Source organism: Mobula birostris, chromosome 11 (assembly GCF_030028105.1).
Source record: "Mobula birostris isolate sMobBir1 chromosome 11, sMobBir1.hap1, whole genome shotgun sequence".
NCBI lineage: Eukaryota > Metazoa > Chordata > Chondrichthyes > Myliobatiformes > Myliobatidae > Mobula > Mobula birostris.
This window is the reverse complement of record NC_092380.1, coordinates 29,846,345-29,866,551: the sequence shown is the minus strand read 5'-3', so window position 1 is coordinate 29,866,551 and position 20,207 is coordinate 29,846,345. Positions and strand designations below refer to the sequence as shown.

At 45.0% G+C, this 20,207-nt stretch overlaps 1 protein-coding gene across 1 annotated transcript in view; it reads left to right on the top strand.

The window, feature by feature from the left end:
* The window catches only part of LOC140204985 (transmembrane protein 184B-like), a 121,987-nt gene that overhangs the window by 49,197 nt on the left and 52,583 nt on the right, over positions 1-20,207 (top strand). Inside the window, exons 3-4 of the mRNA XM_072272029.1 lie at positions 225-390; positions 18,619-18,709. Of these exons, the coding sequence (XP_072128130.1) occupies positions 225-390; positions 18,619-18,709 (257 nt within the window). The remainder of the gene's footprint in view (positions 1-224; positions 391-18,618; positions 18,710-20,207) is intronic.

Below are 20,207 nucleotides of genomic sequence, written 5' to 3'. Positions count from 1 at the left end.
TTGTGGGCATGCTAGGTTGGTGATACTTGCCGGCTGCCCAGCACAATCCTCACTGGTTTGTATTGATGCAAACGACACATTTTACTGTATGTTTCGATGTGACAAATAAAGCTAATCTGATCTGGCCGTGAAGAAACAAAGACACCCAGCCAGTCCCGTCCACTTGAGGCTCTCCTCTCGCTCTCCCGTTCCTCGCGCTGACAGCTGTCTGTCTTCTCTTGCAGATTTACATGCACCTTCGATGTTACAGCGTGCCAAATGAGCAGCGCCACATCGTGAGAATCCTATTCATCGTTCCGATCTACGCCTTCGACTCCTGGCTCAGCCTCCTCTTCTTCACCAATGACCAGTACTACGTCTACTTCAACACTGTCCGAGACTGCTACGAGGGTAGGTCACTGCGCTGACTGCAGGATCCACCCCTGCTACCTTAGTGCTCGGGGCGAGCTGTACCCCTGGACCTGCAGCCCGAAGGTCCCGAGTTCAAATCTCATACGGCAGCCGCAAAATCCAGTAGGCTGCTCCAGACATGATTATGTGGATACAGGCCCTTTGGCCCATCGGTCCATGCTGAGCACGGTGCCCTACCCACCTAGCCCCAATTTCGTGCATTCTTTATAATTTTTTTTCTGAAATGTTGTTTGCGTCAAGTTAGCAAGGATTACGCTGGGCAGTTTGCAAGTATTGCGGACGTAGCATGCCCACAGCTCTCAAACCCAAAGTTATGTCTTTGCAATGTGGGAGGAAACCCACGCAGTCATGGAGAGAAAGTACAAAGTCCTTGGAGGCAGCGGAGGGAGTTGAACCACGATCGGTGCTAAATATTACACTACCTATTTGCCACCATCTTAATTATTGGTTAGCTTTATTTGTCACATACATCAGAACATCGGCGACGGAAGTTGAAACCCGATTATTAATCTTTGTGTCATCAGCAAACCTACTAACCCACCATTCTGCATTTTTCTTTTAATAATAATAAAAGTCTTGAGAGTTCTCTACCCTGAAGTGAGTCAGGCAACAAGCTGCGTCATTTTGTTCAAATCCTTTGCTAGCACTTCGGCTTGAAACACAGTGCTTGGGGTTCTGGACTGGGCTATGAGGACGTGTACTGTGTTGTGCTGACAGTGCTGCAGTGTTTGGAGAATTGAACCAAGGGCCTCTGCTCGTTCAAATGTATGTTAAAACCTGTCACACAATGTTAATGTTTCCAGTGCCTCAACAGTCTTCCACCCTGTTCTCTCCGCTCAGAGTGAGACTAGGATCAGCTCATTGAGACTGTGTTCTGTCACTGACAATTTTATTCACAAGCCTTTCAATGCAGTTGACTTGCCTCCAGTCCCGAACAACCAGACTCAAACAGTTCCTTTCCCCAAGCGGCAAGGCTGATCAACACCTCCACCCACTAACCCATCCCTCCACACCCCAACCACCACTACTTTTTATCATTTCCTGTCAGTCACCTTATGTACAGACACTCCCGTGCCTGGCGTCACTTCATGGGCATACAGTCAGTCTATTTATTTAAGTTATCTTGTGTATATATATTTCTTGTGTGTTTTTATTAGTGTTCTATATCTTGGTGCAATTTCATATGCTGTATCAGATCTAGAGTAACAATTATTTAGTTCTCCTTTACACTTGTATATTAGAAATGACATTAAACAATCTTGAATCTCTGAGCAACTCTGGATGTAAAGGAGATGTTTGTATGATATTTGTTGCTTGTCAGATATGACCACTTGGGGTCAGTGGACAGCCCTTCTGTCTATGCTTGCTGTGCGTTTGGCCCCACTGGGAGTCATACTTCTGTGTGTTGGTCAGGACTTCCCTGTGTTGGTCAGGAACTGCAGACCGATCTCATGTGGGTGAGGGGGTTGCCTACTATATTTGCCCCCACAAATACCCCTGGCAGTTCACTCTCGGCACCCACTACCCTATATTTAAAATCGTATTTTTTTTTAGGAAAAAAAACTGCCCCACTCATCTCCTTTGAACCCCTCCGACCTTAAATGTGAGAGGTGGGGGGGTAATCAACAGAGCTGTCTAGTAAGTATTAGACCCCCCCCCCCCCCGGTGGTGGGGGGTAGATACCCCTCTATGCCTCTCGTAAATTTACAAGCTTTCAGGTTTCCCCTCAGCCTATGCTGCTCCAGAGAAAATGTCCAACCTCTCCTTGTATCAGAGGCCATATCCTGGTAAACCTCTCCTGCATCCTCTCAGTAGTTTCCATGTCCTCGTAAAGGGGTGACTGGACCTGAATGCAATACTCCAAATGCGGCATAACTGGTGTTTTATAAAGCTTCAATGCAACTTCCTAACTCTTGAACTCAGTGCCTCGACTAATATAGGCAAGCATTGCCATCTGTAGCCTTCGCTACCCTATTGAATTGTGTACCCACTTGTGTCCTGGCTACTTTTATTCATTGTCAGAAAGTTTCAGAGGGTTATCCGGTCATAGTTCATTGTGGGGCCCTGTATTGTGTTGGTACATGGGTGATGTCCGATAGCAGTGGGGAAGAAACTGTTCTTGAGTCTGGCCATTCTGCATCTTTCAGGAGAAGGAAGAAACTTCCTGACTAACAGACTTGCTGTTAGAAAGCGACTTTCTGACTAACAGACCCCAATCAGTTAAGTTAGACAACCTCTCCTCCTCCACTCTCACCCTAAACATCGGCATGCCTCAAGGCTGTGTGCTGAGCCCTCTTCTGTACTCCCTTTTCACCTATGACTGCGTTCCTGTACATGGTTCTAACTCCATAATCAAGTTCACAGACGACATTACAGTGGTTGGCCTGATCAGAGGGGGTGATGAGATGGCCTACAGGGACGAGGTCCAGCACCTGGCCGCATGGTGTGCCGACAACAGCCTGGCCCTTAACACCCAGAAGACCAAGGAGATCATTGTGGACTTCAGGCATGCTAGGAGCCACACTCGCGTCCCCATCTAAATCAACAGATCTGTTGTGGAGCGTGTATCAAGCTTCAAATTCCTTGGTGTCCACATTTCCGAGGATCTCACCTGGTCCCTGAACTCCTCCATCCTGATCAAAAAGGCGCAACAGCGCCTTTATTTCCTGCGGAGCATCAAGAAAGCTCACCTCTGCCCCAGGATACTGACGGACTTTTACCGCTGTGCCATTGAGAGCATACTCACCAACTGCATCTCAGTGTGGTATGGCAATTGTCCTGTATCAGACTGCAAAGCACTCCAGCGTGTGGTGAAAATTGCCCAGCGGATTATCGACACCTAATTGCCTACCATTGAGAACATCTACCATAAACGCTGCCTGGGCAGGGCACAAAGCATTATCAAGGATGCATCTCACCCTAACCATGGACTTTTTACTCTCCTCCAATCTGGTAGGCGCTACAGGAGCCTCTGCTCCCGCACCAGCAGGCACAGGAAGAGCTTCTTCCCTGAGCCTGTGACCTTGCTGAACCTCACATCACAGCACTGAGCAGTATTGCATCCATATTGTACTGTCTCAGTACTTTCATATTTGAGTGCTGTAGCACTTCTTATTCGCAGTTATTTTGTAAATAACACTATTCTTTGCATTTCTGGTCACATGCTAACTGCATTTCATTGGCTTTGTTTCTGTACTCGGCACAATGACAATAAAGTTGAATCTAATCTAATCTAATTAAAAAGGTACGGCTGGGCTGGCAGATGTACTGACGATACTGTTGGCTTTCCTGAAGCAGTGCACTGTGCGGATGGGCTGGATGGGAGGAAGTGCTTAGCCTGGGATGGACTGGGCAGTGTTCACTGCGTCCTGTACGTTCTGTCGTTCCGGAGCAGTTGCTGTCGTGGGCTGAGTACAAAGCTCTAGCTCCTTGTCCAGGCACTTGCATTAGAATCTGTTAATTACTGTCACATGTATTGAGATACATTGAAAAGCTTGTCTTGCATACTGTTCATACAGATCAGATAATTATACAGTGAATTGAGGTAGAACAAGGTAAAACAATAACAATGCAGAATAAAGTGTAGAAACTACAAAAACAACTGCAGATAAACAAAGTGCGAGGTCATAACGAGGTAGATTGTGGGGTTAACAGAGCTCTTATTGTACAGGAGGTCCATTTAAGGGTCTGATAACAGCGGGGTGGAAGCTGCCTTTCAGCCTGGTGGGATGTGCTTTCAGGCTTTTGTACCTTCTGCCTGATGGCAGAGTGGAGAAGAGAGAATGTCTGGCGTGCGTAGGGACTGTGATTATGCTGGCTGCTTTACTTGAGACAGTGAAAAGTATAGACGAGACAGTGGGAAGAAATTGGAATTTGTTTATTATTTGTCACATGTACCGAGATGCAGTGAAAAAAGCTTGCCTTGCGACGGGTTTTTTATTTCCTCCCTGATGGGGAGGAGAAGAGAGAAGTGTCTAGTTCCTATGCGTACATGTGTGTCTCCCCTTCTCCCTCTGTCTAAACCTGTACACTGAGACATGAATACAGCCTGGTCTCTCTTGCCATGGATCGGGGCCTAGCTCTGAAGATGGCCATGTGATATCTTCTGTGTTGCACATTAAACAGAAGAGCTCGGGCAACTTCTGGTCTTCACCTCATGGAGTCGGGTCCCTACTAGCTAATCCCGATGGCAGTAGACCGGAATGCCCTCTGTTCTGGGAACGTGGACACTCCGTTGACATGTCTTGTGGAGATAAAGGGCAAGGGCTGTGGGTGTAGGCAGGGAATGGAGTGTCACCTTCACAGTGCACTTTATTCCCTATCTTGGGATTTTCCAGGGCAGAGAAGATTTTTGCATGGGGTGATGGTAGGAGATTCTGTCAGAGTGCTGCTCCCAGAATATGAGATGGGTGAAGAGCCATTTCTTTGAAAGTTTGAGGAGACGTCTCTTGGGGAAGGTCAGCCATGATGTAATGAATGGTGGAACACGCTTAAGAGGCAAAATGGCCTAAATTGTACTTTGATTCTATAGTTCCTGTCTCATTCTTTGGGTATTCCTTCAACCACCCAGCACTGCTTCAGTATAGTAGCAACACTATGTATGACCATGTTAAAGATAACGACCATAAGATGTAGGAGCAGAATTAGGCTGTTTGGCATATCGATTCTGCTCTGCCATTTCATCATGGCTGATCCAGTTCCCTCTCAGCCCCAATCTCCAGCCGTCACCCCATATCCCTTCATGCTCTGACCAATCAAGAATCTATCAATCTCTGCCTTAAATATACCTAATGACCTGGCTTCCACAGCCACCTGCGGTAACGAATTCCACAGATTTGCCACTGGAGATTAACGTTGTGTGTGTGTGTTGAAACATAGAGTGAAATGCATCATTTGTGTCGAAGACCAACAGGCCAAGGGTGTGCTGGGGGCATCAACATAGCATTGCCACCACTTACTAAGCCTAACCCATGTGTCTTTGGAATGTGGGAGGGAACTGAAGCACCTGGGAGAAACCCATGAGGAGAATGTACGGACTCCTTGTGGACAGCGGTGCAACTGAACCCTGGTAGCAGATCCAAGGTGCTGTTTATGTGCTCTGCTGACCGATGAGCTACCATGCCACCCACGTTGTGCCCCAGTGGGCTTTTGTTAGAGTCATAGAGCACAACAGCACAAAACAGGCCCTTCGGCCCATCTAGTCTGTGTTGAACTACTGTTCTGCCTAATCCAATCACCCTGCACCTAGGCCATCGCTCTCCCACTTACTTATCCGAACTTGCCATAAGTGTTGAAATCAAACCCAGATCTACCACTTCCACTGGCAGCTCGTTCCATACTCTCACCACCATCTGAGTGAAGAAGTTCCCCTCATGTTCCCCTTAAACACCTTTCACCCTTCTAGTCCTAGTCCCACCCTGCCTCAGTGGAAAAATTCTTCTTGCATTACTTTATCTATACCCACCTTTGTACAGAACAATCATGGTCATGGAAAGGCCATGATCACCTATATCGTATGACGTGGCACACAATGTGGTACCTTTAATTGTGTATACAGAGGGCTTGTTCTTTGTCTAGTGAATGTGTAGCATTGCTTTGTGGCAGGATGCTGCTGCAAGTATGCATTTTTTAAAATGTAGCTCTGTGCACATGCGCTTATGCAGATGACGATGTGCTTTGATGCTAGAGGGTCACAAACTGCAGGTTGTTTGATTTGAGGTCAGGTGTTGAGTGAGTGAGGGGATCTATGGAATCCTGACAGGATTAGACGGACTGTGTTTGTGTGCAGGGAAGATTTTCACCTTCACTGGGGTGCCTAGAGCCAGGACAGACTTCATCTGGGGCTTCAGGGCAGGGTTTGAGATTGCGTGAGGTAGTGAGCCAATGCAATTACACCAAATCTCATCAAACTCCTAATAAAATATAGCCGCTGTTGTGCCGCCTTTGTAATTGCGTTGATATGTTGCGCCTAGGATAGATTTACAGAGATACTTACACCCAGGAACTTGAAACTGCTCACCCTTTCCACTGCTAATCTCTTGATGAGGACTGGTGTGTGTTCCCTCGACTTCCCCTAACTGAAGTCCCACAATCGATTCCCTTTTTCCTACTGACATTGAGTGCGGGGTTGTTCTGAGCACCAGTCAACCTACTGATCTGTCTCACTCTTGTACATCCCCTCGTCACCATCTGAAATTTTGCCAATGATAATTGTGTCGTCGGCAAATTTATAGATTGTGTTTGAGCTGTGCCTAGACACTTAGGCATGGGCGTAGAGGGAATTCTGCGGTGGGCTAAGCACGCACACTTGAGGTGTGCCTGTGTTGTTTGTCAGTGAGGAGGAAATGTTATTTCCGATCAGCACAGAATGTGGTCTGTCGGTGAGGAAGTCAAAGATCCAGTTGCAGAGGGAGTTAACAGAGGCCCAGGTTTGGAGCTTGTTGATTGGAACTGAGGGTATGATTGTGCTGAAAGCTGAGCTGTAGTCAGTAAACAGCAGCCTGACCTAGGTATGGCTATTGTCCAGATGATTCAAGGCTGAGTGAAGAGGCAGTGAGATTGTATCTACTGTAGACCTATTGTAGCAATGGGCATATTGCAGTGGGTACAGATCCCTGGGTAGTTGATTCTAACCATAACCAACCTCAAACACTTCATCACAGTAGATGTGAATGTCACTGGGTGATAGTCATTGAGGCAGCTCACCCTTCTTCTCGGGCACTGGTATGATTGATGCCCTTTTGATTCGGGTGGGAACCCCTAACTGCAGCAGTGAGATTGAAGATTTCCTTGAAGACTCCTGCCAGTTGGTTGGCACAGGTTTTCAGAGCTCTGCCAGGTGCACCGTCAGGGCCTGACGCCTTGCGAGACTTTACCCCTTTTTTTTTTTTTTTTTAAAGCTGTTCTGGCAGATTATAATGTCACCAGATGCTGCAGGGATTTGCACAGGTGTTCTTTTATTCCCCCTTTCAAAGCGTGCATAAAAGGTTCACCTGGGAGTGAAGCATCACAACCATTCATGTTAGGTTTTGCTTTGTAGGAAGTAAGGGCCTGCAAAATCTGCTAGAGCTGATGTGTGTCCAATTCTGTCTCTAACCTCATTTGGGAATATTTTATTCTTAAAATAGCCTTCCATGGGTCATACCTGTACTACTTGTATAGTTCTGGTTCACTGGTCTTCAGTGCCACTGATACAGCCCTTGGCAAACTAGCCATCTCCTAGTTCATCCACGGCATTTGATATGGGTATGTCTGGCACGCTCTTGAAGGTGCATGCTCATCCATGCAGGTTTTGATGAAGTCAGCGACGACTGTGGCACATCCATTCAGACTTGAGGATGAATATTTGAATATTGTCCGGTCCACCGACTCAAAGCAGTCCTGTAGGTGATCCACCACTTGCCTGGATTATCTTTATCCTTGCCACTGATGCTTTGGTCTTTAGTCTGTGTCTATAAGCTGAGAGAAGTATAGCCAGTGATTGGACTTTCCCAAGTGTGGCCTGGGATGGCACAGCAATTGTTCTTGACAGTGGTATAACAGTGGTCAAGTGCGTTGGCTCCTCTGGTTCCAAAGGTGATATGTTAGTGGTAATTGTTCAGACACTTCAAGCTGGCCTGGTTGAAATCTGCAATGATAGGGCAGGCATTAGGGTGTGCAGTTTTGTGCCTGCTTTTACAGTGCTCAGCTCCTCCAGTGCCAGCCTACATTGGCTTTGGGTGGAAGTGTAATGTACACTGCTACCAGGATGATGGCAAAAAACTCCTTCGGCAGATAAAATGGATGATATTTCACCACTTGATGTGCTACGTCAGGTGAGCAGGACCGAGACAGAGCTGCCATGTTTGTGTACACGATGAGTTAATCAAAGCATACTCCATCTCTTTTGCCTTTAAAGACTGAGCTGTCCTGTCTTTGTGGAGAATGGTGAGGCTGCGCACAAAATGGCAGGTGTGAGCCGTGTTTCCGTGAAGCAAAGTACACAGCAGTCTCTGGTGTCCCTCTGGTGCAACAACCTTGCTCTGAGGTCTTCACTTTTGCTTTCTAGAGACTGTACATTCACCAGCAGGATAGTCAGGAGTGGAAGTCCAAAGCGCTACAATCGTACCAGTAGATCATCTTGGCTTCTGCACTTCCGCTTTCTTAAAGGAGAGCTGCACTAGCAACCTGAGTCTGCCGTCATGGCATACATCGACCTTGAGTATCAATAGATTTGGGGAAAAAAAATGTCTTAAGACAATGCTGCTTACAGCAGATCCCATGTCTGTGACTGGACTTCAGCTGTTGTAATCCAAAACGGGAATGTTTGATGTTTTCCATCAGAGATGCATGCAAACAGACGCCTTTATCGATGCCATTTTGTCCAATGCCTTCATCAGTCTCTACCATTTCCCCAGCACTGTGTTCCAGGCACTTAGCATTCTGTTTTTTCAAAAAAAAAACCTCTGACATCTCTGCTAAACTTTCCTCCACTCGCTTTAAACGGGTAATTAAATCTGACTGCTGCTGTCCAGGGAAGGATTGAAGAGGTGATGGCGTGTTGTAAACCCCTTGGTTTTGTTTAATCTTTTGTCACTGTTGATTTAGGATGGATTTGTTCTCATCTGAACTGGAGTTCAGCCTGGACCATACGCCTTTAATTAAAAGCTGGATCTAATTTATGCAGGCATTTGCACACTGGTTTTCAACAGTCTTGACGAGGCTATCTGTATGGGTGTCACAAGACCAGCAGCGCCTTTTGTTAGCCACACAGACCAGTTTAGAGACGGCAGATGACATCCCCTGTGCCAGTAGCCATGTTTGTTTTACCCTGGGGCCTAAGGGAGGGTTAGCTGTTTGCTCAAAGGCTGTTGCTTAGCAATGTGTTTTCATTAATCTTTCTAAGGGACTTGAGTGACACAACATCTGCCCTGGTTGCCTGGGTGATGGTATGGGATGTGTAGGCCTGGTGGGAGTTACTCAGGCCTATTTCTTATTCTAGGATGAATTGTGGAGCTATTTAAATTTTTTTTAAATTATTTTCGGTCTCAAGAGTATTTGGGATTTCAAACCATGTTTTTATAGAACATGTAATCTCTGATGAGTCTTGATCTTCAATCAATACTGCTGTAGTTTGTGAGAAAGCCTCTTTATTAGGTACTTGGAGTTTTTAGCTGTTTCCAAGGAGAGCATTTGCCATCTCTGGATTGATTACAATTAAAACTGCACTTCAAGTTCACTTCATCCCCTGCTCCCTGCTTTCATAAATCCTCATTTCCTGGCAAAAGATCCAGATTACTTCTGAGAGACTTGACTTTGTAGCCAGATCCAGGAGCTCATAGAGCACTACAGCAAAGAAACAGGCCCTTCAGCCCATCTAGACCATGCTGAAATGTTATTCTGCCTAGCTGCATTGAACCACACCTGGACCATTTTCTTCCATGTACTCATCCAGACTTTCTTAAATATTGAAATCAAACCCGTTTACACCACTTCAATGGGCAGCTAGTTCAACGAGATTCCAGGATGGGATGTTGCCTCCCATGTGCGGGGAAGGGCAGGAAGGAGCAAATGAGGTACTTGAGGAGTATAAGAAATGTAAGAGGACTCTTAACAAGGAAATCAGAAGGGCTAAAAGAAGGCATGAGGTTGCCCTAGCAGACAAGGTGAAGGAGAATACTAAGGGCTTCTACAGATGTATTAAGAGCAAAAGGATTGCAAAGGGCAAAACTGGTCCTCTAGAAGATCAGACTGGTAATCTACGTGTGGAGCCATAAGAGATAGGGGAGATTTTAAATGGATTTTTTGCATCTGTATTTACTCAACAGTGTCTGTAGAAGTGAGGCAAAGCAGCAGTGAGGTCATGGACCCTCTACAGATTACATGGTTGGAAGTGTTTGCTGTCTTGAGGAAGATTAGGGTGGAATAATCCCCAGGGCCAGACGAGGTATTCCCTTGGACCCTGTGGGAGGCTAGTGCAGAAATTGCAGGGGCTTAGTAGAAGTATTTAATACGTTCTTAGGCACGGATGAGGTGCCAGTGGACTGGAAGTTAGTGAATGCTGTTCCACTGTTTAAGAAAAACTCTAAGAATAAGCCAGGAAATTATAGGCCAGTAAGCCTGATATCAGTACTGGGAAAGTTATTGGAAGGTATTCTAAGGGACTGGATATACAAGTATTTGGATAGATGCGGACTGATTAGGGATAGTCAGCACAATGTTTTTTTACACATTAGGTCATGTCTAACCAATCTTTTGGTTTTTTGAGGAAGTTACCAGGAAAATTGATGGAGGCAAGTCAGTGGATATTGCCTACATGGACTTCAGCAAGGCATTTGGCAAGGTCCCGCATGGGAGGTTGGTCTAGAAGGTTCAGTCGCTTGGCAGTCAAGATGAGGTAATAAACTGGATTACACATTAGCTTTGTGGGAGAAGCCAGAGAGTGGTGGTAGATGGTTGCCTCTCTGACTGGAGGCCTGTGACTAGTGGTGTGCTGCAGGGATCAGTGCTGGGTCCATTGTTGTTTGTCATCTATATCAATGATCTGGATGATAACGTGATAAACTGAATCAGCAAATTTGTGGGTGACACCAAGCTTGCTGGTGTAATGGACAACGAGGATGACTGTCAAAGCTTGCAGTGGGATCTGGGCCAGCTGGGAAAATGGCCAATGGTGTTTAAAGTGTGAGGTGTTGTACTTCGGGAGGACCATCTCTCAGAGTAGGACTTGAACAGTGAGGAATCTGGGAATACAAGTCCATATTTTCTTCAAAGTAGCTTCACAGGTAGATGGGGTCGTAAAGAAAGCTTTTGGCACACTGGCCTTCATAAATCAATATACTGAGTACAGGAGTTATATTGAAATTGTGTAAGATGTTGGTGAGGTCTAATTGGGAGTATTATGTACAGTTTTGGTCAGCTACCTACAGGAGGGTTGCCAATAAGATTGAAAGAGTACAGAGAAAATTTACAAGGATATCGCTGGGACTAGAGGACCTGAGTTATAGGGAAAGGTTGAATAGGTTAGGACTTTTTGTCTTAGAGCATAGGAGAATGAGGGGAGATTTGATAGAGGGATAGAAAATTGAGGGGTGTAGATAGAGTAAATGCAAGTAGACTTGTTCCACTAAGGTTGTGTGAGACTTGAACTAGAGGTTGTGGGTTTACATTTGAGAGAAATTTGGATATATATGGATGGGAGGGATATGGAAGGCTATGGTCCAGGTGCAGGTCAATGGGACTGGGTGGATTTATAGTCCTGCATGGACTGGATGGGCTGAAGGGCCTGCTTCTGCGATGTAATGTTCTGTGACTTTACCCTCTGAGTGAGTAAGTTACCCTCTCATGTTCCCCCTAAATATTTCACCTTTCAGTCTTAACCCATGACCTCTAGTTCTGGTTTCACTCAACTGCAGTAGAAAAAGCCTGCTTGCTTTGTGTGTGTCTGTGCAAATACAAAAAAAAAATTATAATAACCAAGTGATAAATATCAAGTACATGAGTTGTACTGTTCTTAAAAGTGAGTCCATAGGTTGTGGAATCAGTTCAGTGATGGGGTGAGTGAAATTATCCCCTTTGGTACAAGAGCCTGATGGTTCTGGTATAGTCCATGAACCTGGTGGTGTGGGACTTGAGGCTCCTGTACCTCCTTCCTGATGGCAGCAGTCAGAAGAGAGCACACAATGCTCTAAAGAAGACCCCCCCCCACCATTTCTTCCACAGATGCTGCATGCCCATTGAGTTTCCCCAGGAGCCTGATAGTTCCTCTGGATGCCAGCAACTGCAGTCTGTCTCTCCACTCTGACTTGTAAGATGTTCAGGTTCCCTCGGGACAACATTTGGGCGATGAGACCTACTTTTAATGTCATCTGGCTGGGCACTGGAAACCAAATTGGGAAGCAGTGGAGGGTATAGATCTGCCATGATTTAATCAGATAGAGGGCCTGGATAGAAAGTCCTTTTCCTATCCTTTTGGCCCATCTCCATATGAGCGTTTTAGCTACCTTTTGACCACAGTTGGTTTGGGATGACCAGATCGGCTCCTTGGCCAAAATCTTCTGCAGGTGATTGGTTTCCAACTCAAGAACCTATCTAATCACAAGTGGCAAGTCCAGTTTTGGGTTTTCTGGCTGTCGAAGCAGTTGGTCAGGATGTATCAGGCAGTTATGAGGGAAGTATATAAAATCATGAAGTCTGTAGCTAGATGAAAAGCCCTGATCTTTTTCCCCAGCATCGCAGAGGGTAACCTAAGTGACAGTGATTTCAGGCGAGAGGGGACAGATTTAAACAGGACCTAAGGAGAAGCATTTTCACACACAGCTGTGTGTGTATATGGAGTGAGCTGCCAGGTGAAGTGGTAGACATGGACCCAATTACAATGTTTAAGATTTTATAAACATTGATAAGAAAGGTTTGAAGGAGGTGGGCCAAATGCAGGCAATTGGGACAAGCTGGGATGGATATCTTGGTCAGTGTGGACAGGTTGGGCTGAAGGCCTGTTTCTCTGACTTGAGTTTTGAAAATTACTACTACACTGCAGGTGTTGGGAATCTCAAAATTGAACACTAGAAAGTGATTGATTAAATATATTTAAATCAACCCGATTAAATCAAATGAGGTTGCTTGAAACTTGATCTTCTCTGCATTCAGTGTAACGGCATTCACCGATGTGACCAGGATAATGCTTGGGAGCTTTGGAAGCTTGTTTTTCCTTGTTAACCCCCCCCCCCCCCCCCCATGAGATTGAAAGTTCAAAGTAAATTAATTTTGCAGTGCTTACATGTTACCATATACTACTGCCCTGAGATTCATTTTTTGTAGGTATTTACAGAAAAAAATACAATAGAATTTAGAAAAACTATACGTAAGAAGACAAAGACTAACAAATTACCAATGAGCAAAAGACAAACTGCAAATAAAAATAATACTGAGAACATGAGTTGTAAAGAGTTGTTGAAAGTGAGTCCGTAGTTCGTAGAATCAGATTAGAGTTGCAGTGATTGAAGTTATCCACAATGGTTCAGGAGCCTGATGGCTGAAGGGTAGTAACTATACCTAAGGCTTCTGTACCTCCTACCTGATGGTAGTAGCGAGAAGAGAGCATGGCCTGTGTGGTGGGGTTCTGACAGGCTGGGTAAAAGTTTGTGTCTTCTGCCTTCATGTGTTAGTGCTGTACTTGTGTGCATTGGGTGGGGACCAGGAAGTGTCTGCAAGGTTTCAAGCAGACCTGAATGGTGACGTTTTGAACGTGGTAGACAAGCTGATTGCATCAAGGCTGTTCCCTTGGTTAATTAGTTATAGGTCACAGTTCCACAGCACTGGGCCAGGCCCTTTGATTGGCACATCCATGCCAAGAGTTGTGGCCTCTGGTTAAACTTTCAACCACATTCAAAGATGAGGAAAATGTCTGGGATTATGGATCCCATTCCCTGTCAATATGGTCATCCGTAAGGCTCTGGGTAGGGAAGTAAGTGAGGTAGATCGCTAGTTCTAATCTCAGTGAATTTCTGAGCAGTCTTGCGAAGGTGATTAGCACAACTTTGACTGGAGGAAAGTATAGAGTGGTAGATTTTTTAACAGGGTGGTGGTAGAGGCAAATACATTAGGGACATTTAAGAGATGTGGATAGGAACATGATGAAAGAAAACTGGAGGCCTGTGTGAGAGGGAAGGATTAGATTGATCTTTGAGTAAAAGGTCAGTACAACATTGTAGGGTGAAGAGCCAGTACCGCCACTGTATATTTTACATTCTTAACATTATGATGTCAATGCGTTGAAGCGTGTTTTGAGTAAAAAAAAATGGTGTGTGCACTTCTGAAATTGTCACAGTAGCTGGGAAGTGTTTTGGCACATTGGGAATGGTGTTCTGAATTGCATCCAACACAGACACCACCCAGGTTCAGACACCACTCAGAATTCAACTGAGTTGTGTGCTTTGTTCTCTAGGATTGAATAATTTATTAAAGCAATGAATGTATAACACGTGTGGGTTTACTAATTTATAAGTGATTAAATTTTCATGTGTTTATATGCTTGCATTTATACAACTCTTGTAATGAGTACAATCAGTCAGTATGGTCATGGAGGCACAGATTGACAAATACTGAAGGTTAGCCACTAAAGTGGGGGGGGGGCAGGGTAGTCAGGTGATCAAAATCCGTGAATAAAGGGTAAATTTTAATCAGCATTTTAAAGAAAGTGGGAAGAGCAAATGGTGGGAAGTAGGGAATTCTAGAGTCTTGAGAGGCTAATGGCCCAGCTACTGGTGGAAAAGGGGATAGTTGCAATGTTGGAGGCTTGCGGGGTTAGAGAGCCTTATCAAGCAACGTTGTCTCCCGACAGACGTTATTGTGGAGAATCTCTTGCTTCATGAGGAGTGGTGCAGATCCTTGTAGACTCTACAGAAGATGGTGGGAATAGATAATGAGCTGTATTGGATGAGCAGGTTACAAGAATGGTATTGGCGATGACAAGGTTAACTTATGAGGAGTGTTTGGCTCTGGGCTTGTACTCAAATGGAGTTTAGAAGAATGACGTGGGAATCTCGTGGAAGTTCAGTTTGTTGTCATTCAACTACACATGTATACAGCTAAATGAAACAACATTCCTCTGGAAGCAAAGTGCACAGTACAGTGCATACATCTCATAACAATATTAACAGATAAACATGTTCTGTAGATGTACAAGTTGAAAGGAAGTACATATATGATGTATAGTTAAAAATACAACTAATACACTGTAAGGTTTCACTGCTAATGTAATGGTTTCTTTGTAGCAGCAATGTTTGTGTTATGACTAGAGATAATGGGGTTTTGGAAAGTGGGATAGATATTCAAACTTCAGATGAATTGTTAATTCACCTATTAAGTACTGTTAAAGTTACAGTTGTGGGGTTGAGAGTTTGACTGGGTGGGCTGCTGAAGTTGTGAAAGCCGTCAGGTTACAGTAAACTTGGGGAACGGCGTTATTATAAGCTCCCAATTGATCCACCGTCCTGTCCCTTTTCCCCCTCCCTTTCTTCCCAAAGGGAGGGTAACCGCACAGAAGCTGATTCAACGGGTGACTCACTTTTGCGTAGCTTTTCACGAGCCTCCGATAGTAACCACAGAACCCCAGACTGTGAACATTCTGCGCTCGTTCCTTGGGTTCTGTGGTTACTATTGGAGGCTTGTGGTAGGCTACATGAAAGTGAGTCAGCCGTTAATCAGCTTCTGTGCGGTTACCCTCCCTTGGGGAAGAAAGGTGGGGGGGAGAAAAGGACAGGGCAGTGGGTCAGTTGGGAGCTTCTGATGACACCGTTCCCCAAGTTTACTCAGCATTATAGTACTACTGTCGTGCTGTCATAAATAATGTGCACTGAGTGGTAGCAGGGTGTTTGAAAGCCTTGCAGCCAGGGGAGGAACTGTTACCTCGCCTATTAGGCAGTGTTCTTATTCTAAAGGAAGGAGGTCAGAGAGATTGTGGGCTGGATGGCAGGGGTCCGTGACAATGCCTTGATACCTACCGAATATTGAAAGGGCTGGGTGGAGTGGATGCAGAGAGGATGTTTCCTATAGAGGGAGAGTCCATAGGAAATGGTTTGAGCAGACACAATGGTATCTGATCCAACTTGCAGGTCGAGTCGGTGGTGAGGAAGGCAAATGCAGTGTTAGCATTCATTTCAGCAGGACTAGAACACAAGAGCAAGGAGGTAATGCTGAGGCTTTATAAAGCACTGGTCAGACTGCTGTTGGAGAATTGTGTGCTGTTTTGGGCCCCTTGTCTAAGAAAAGATGTGCTGAGATTGTAGGGGGTCCAGAGGAGGTTCACGAGAATGATTGCAGGAATGGAAGAGTTAACATATGAGGAGCATTTAATGGCTCTGGGCCTGTACTTTCTGGAGTTTAGAAAATAGCGGGGTGGAATCCCAGTGAAACCTACGACTATTCAAAGGTCTAGATAGAGTGGACACAGAGAGGTTGCATCACCATCCAGTATGGAGGGACTACTGCACAGATTCCTTGCAGATGGTTCGGAATTGAACTCCAGATGCTCCAAGCTGTAATAGTATTTCAATAACCTCTATGCTACTGAGCGTTTGGCCTTTCATATTCTTTGTAATTTATAGTTTATTTTGTCTTGCACTGTACTGCTGCCTTAAATCAACATCTTTCACAATATATATCCGTCATAACATGTGTTGGAAAATGCTGCAGTATGTTGTAAACTCAGCCAGATCCACCAAGTACACTAGACTCCCCAGCATTGAGGACATCTTCAGAAGGGTGGCGTCCATCATTAAGGACCCTCATCACCCAGGACATGTTCTCCTCTCCGATGGGAACAATCAGAAGAGGTACAGGAGCCTGAAGAGAGACACTCAGTGTTTCAGGAACAGCTTATTCCCCTCCATCATGAGATTTCTGAATATATAATGAACCCATGAACACTACTTCAGTATTTTTGCAAGACATATTTATTTTTATTCACTTTATTTGGCGATTATAGAGTGGAGTAGGCCCTTCCAGCCCTTTGAGCTGTGCTGCCCCAGCAACTCCTGACAAACCTGATTTAACCCTAACCTAATCACGGGACAATTTACAATCACGGTACATCTTTGCAGTGTGGGAGGAAACGGGATCGTCTGGGGAAAACCCATGTATTCATTAGGAGAGCATACAAACTATAACAGACGGTGCTGGAATTGAGCTCCGAACTCTGGAATGCCCGAGCTGTAACAGTGTTGCTTTTGGCCCTAAGTGTATGTTGCGATTTATAGTATATTTTGTCTTGCACTGTGTTGCTGCCTCAAAACAGAACTTTCATGACATCTATCAGTGATAAAGATTCAAAGTACATTTCTTATAGATTGTGTGCAGTATACAACCCTGAGGTTCGTCTTCCCTCAGACAGCTACGAAACAAAAAAAAACTATAGAACCTGCTCTCAGAAAAAACATCAAATCTCCCAATGCACAAAAAAATGTGCAAATTGCAAAGAAAAAAGCGAAGAACGGTCCTGGCATATTCAGTTTGTTATCTGCAGGCCGGGCCAATCAAAAATCACCCAAAATCAGAACCGAAGACCAGGAACCAGAAATAATAAACCTGATTTGAATTCTGATTCACAGCAGAATTGTTTTAAGATGCTTATCTTTCTTTTTATAGTAATTTTTAATGTATTCTGTACAGAGGGTGTAAAATGAATCTCGTGACACTCGAGGGGTAATTGAGAAGTTCTTGGCCTAAGGTAGAAGGAGTCAATTTTAGAAAACCTAGCACATTTATCTTTCCTACATTTACACACTTAGTCCAGCATAGGGATCCCTTCTTTGTAGAAGTCGGCATCTTGGACCTCCAGAAATGGTGCACAGCAGGGGTGATTGATAAGTTCGTGGCCTAAGGTAGAAGGAGATGAGTTATTAACTTCAAACTTTCTGCATAACCACTCAGAGTTGAACTGCACATGCATTTAACGAGAGCTGTATAACTCATCTCCTTCTACCTTAGGCCACAAACTTATCAATCACCCCCGCTGTGGACCACCTGGAGGTCCAAGACACTCTCGTTACATGCACGTGCTGTTCAACTCTTTGAGTGATAATACAGAAAGTTTGAAGTTAATAACTCATCTCCTTCTACCTTAGGAAGGAAAAAGGAAATTGCCTTTTAAACTCATGAGAGAGCATAGGCCATCGACTTTTTGCTGTTGATGTTTCTGTAGCAGGCAATTTTTTTATGAGGTCGAGTTGCTAGCTCGACGCTCAACCCAGCACAGATGGAAAGCGTGCCTGGGGAACCGGCTGGGTTCGAACTTGGGAGCCTTCGCTCTGAAGTCTGGCGCTGATGCCGCTACGCCACCAGCCTTCTACCGTAGGCCACGAACTTATCAATCACCCCTGCTGTGGACCACTTCTACAAAGAAGGGATCTGTATGGACTAAGTGTGTACATGTAGGAGGGCACTATGTTGAAAAATAAATGTGCTAGGTTTTCTAAAATTGACTCCTTCTACCTTAGGCCACAAACGTATCAATCACCCCTCGTATGTCAGTGATTTTATATTTAAAAAAAAACCTGATTCTGTTTCAAGTTTATATTCACTAGTTCTGCTGTGTGCTTTTAAAGGTTAAGTTTTTATTAAACTATTTTTCTCAGATTGCAATGATCAGCTTGCTGCCTGTACTGATGTATAGCGATGATTTGAGGATTGATGCATAGTAACTGGTTTGTCACTGACATTCTCTTGCAGCCTTTGTCATTTACAACTTCCTGAGCCTGTGCTACGAGTACCTCGGAGGCGAGAGTGCCATCATGTCGGAAATCCGCGGCAAGCCCATCGAGTGAGTCGCCTGCCAAATGAAATCTTGGTCCTACTTTGCCTCAAGTCTTGCCTTTGGAGCATGCCAGGGACAGTCAGCAGGCCAGGCAACAGCTGTGGAGGGAGAAACAGACACGAGATTCTGCAGATGCCTGGAAATCTTGGAGCTGGAGGAACTCAGTGGGTCAGGCAACATCTGTGGAGGGGAATAAACAGCTGATGTTTTGGGCTGTGATTCTTATCTGGATGCTGTATTCATTTTCCTCCACAGATGCAGCCTGCCTTGCTGAGTTCCTCTAGCCTTTTGTGTATATTGAAAGGCAAACTGTTAATGAGATGATGCGGTATTGTAGCAGTTAGTTTAACGCCAGTGACCCAGGTACAGTTCCACTGCTATCTGAAAGGAGTTTGTATGTTTTCTCCGTGACCACATGGGTTTCCTCCGGGTGCTCTGGTTTCCTCCCACATTACAAAGACATACAGGGTAGCAGGATAATTGGTCATATGGGTGTGTGGACTGGCTGGACTAGAAGGGGCTGATGCTGTGCCAAATCTCTAAGGTACACAAAAAAAACCCACTTTAGGTTAATGGCCCTTCGTCAGGTCCCTGCTGAGCCTTTGGTTTTCATTTTGGGTTTCCAGCATCTGCAGTTTTTCTTAAATCTCGCTTCAGGAACCTCCCATCTATGCCCCCTTTCCTGCATTTACTCAATCCATGGTTGGGTACTGGATAGGTACATGGATGAGAGGGGTATGGGGGACTATGGTCCAGATGCGGGTCGATATACTAGGCACAAGATTGGCTGAGTGCAGGCTGAAGGGCCTGTTCCTGTGATGTAACACTCTGACTAATAGAAGTAAAGAGTAGGCCATTTGGCCCATCTTGCCTATTCTGCCATAAGGTCACAGCTGATCCTTTACCATTGCAACTGTTGTTAAAACTAACCCATATCCCTTAATATCAAAGACACAATGGGGCTATGGGAGCAGCTGTGCTCAGAGGTGATTATGAAGACCCTTAAGACATGAGGAGAATTAGGCCATTCGGCCTATCAAGTTTGTTCCACCATTCAATCGTGGCTGATTTATTTCCCTCTTACCCCCATTCTCCCCGTAACCTTTGATGGCCTTACTAATCAAGAACCTGTCAACCTTTGCTTCAAATATACCCAATGACATGACATCCACAGCCGTCTGTGGCAATGAATTCCACAGATTCACCACCCTCCAGTTAAGGAAATTCCTCCTCATCTCCTCTAAAGGGATATCCCTCCACTCTGAGGCCATGGCCTTGGTCCTGGTCTCCCCCACTATCTGAAACATCCTCCCATGTCCACTCTATCTAGGCCTTTCAGTATTTGATAGGTTTTAATGAGATTCTTCCCCCCCCATTCTTCCAAGCTCATTAAGCCAGTAAATAGGCCCTGAAAACGAATTTAAAAATAAAACTGACCTACATCTTAGATCCTGAGCAGAGTGAGTGTCTCTGTGGTGAGAGAGAGTTCAATTTCTATGGGGAA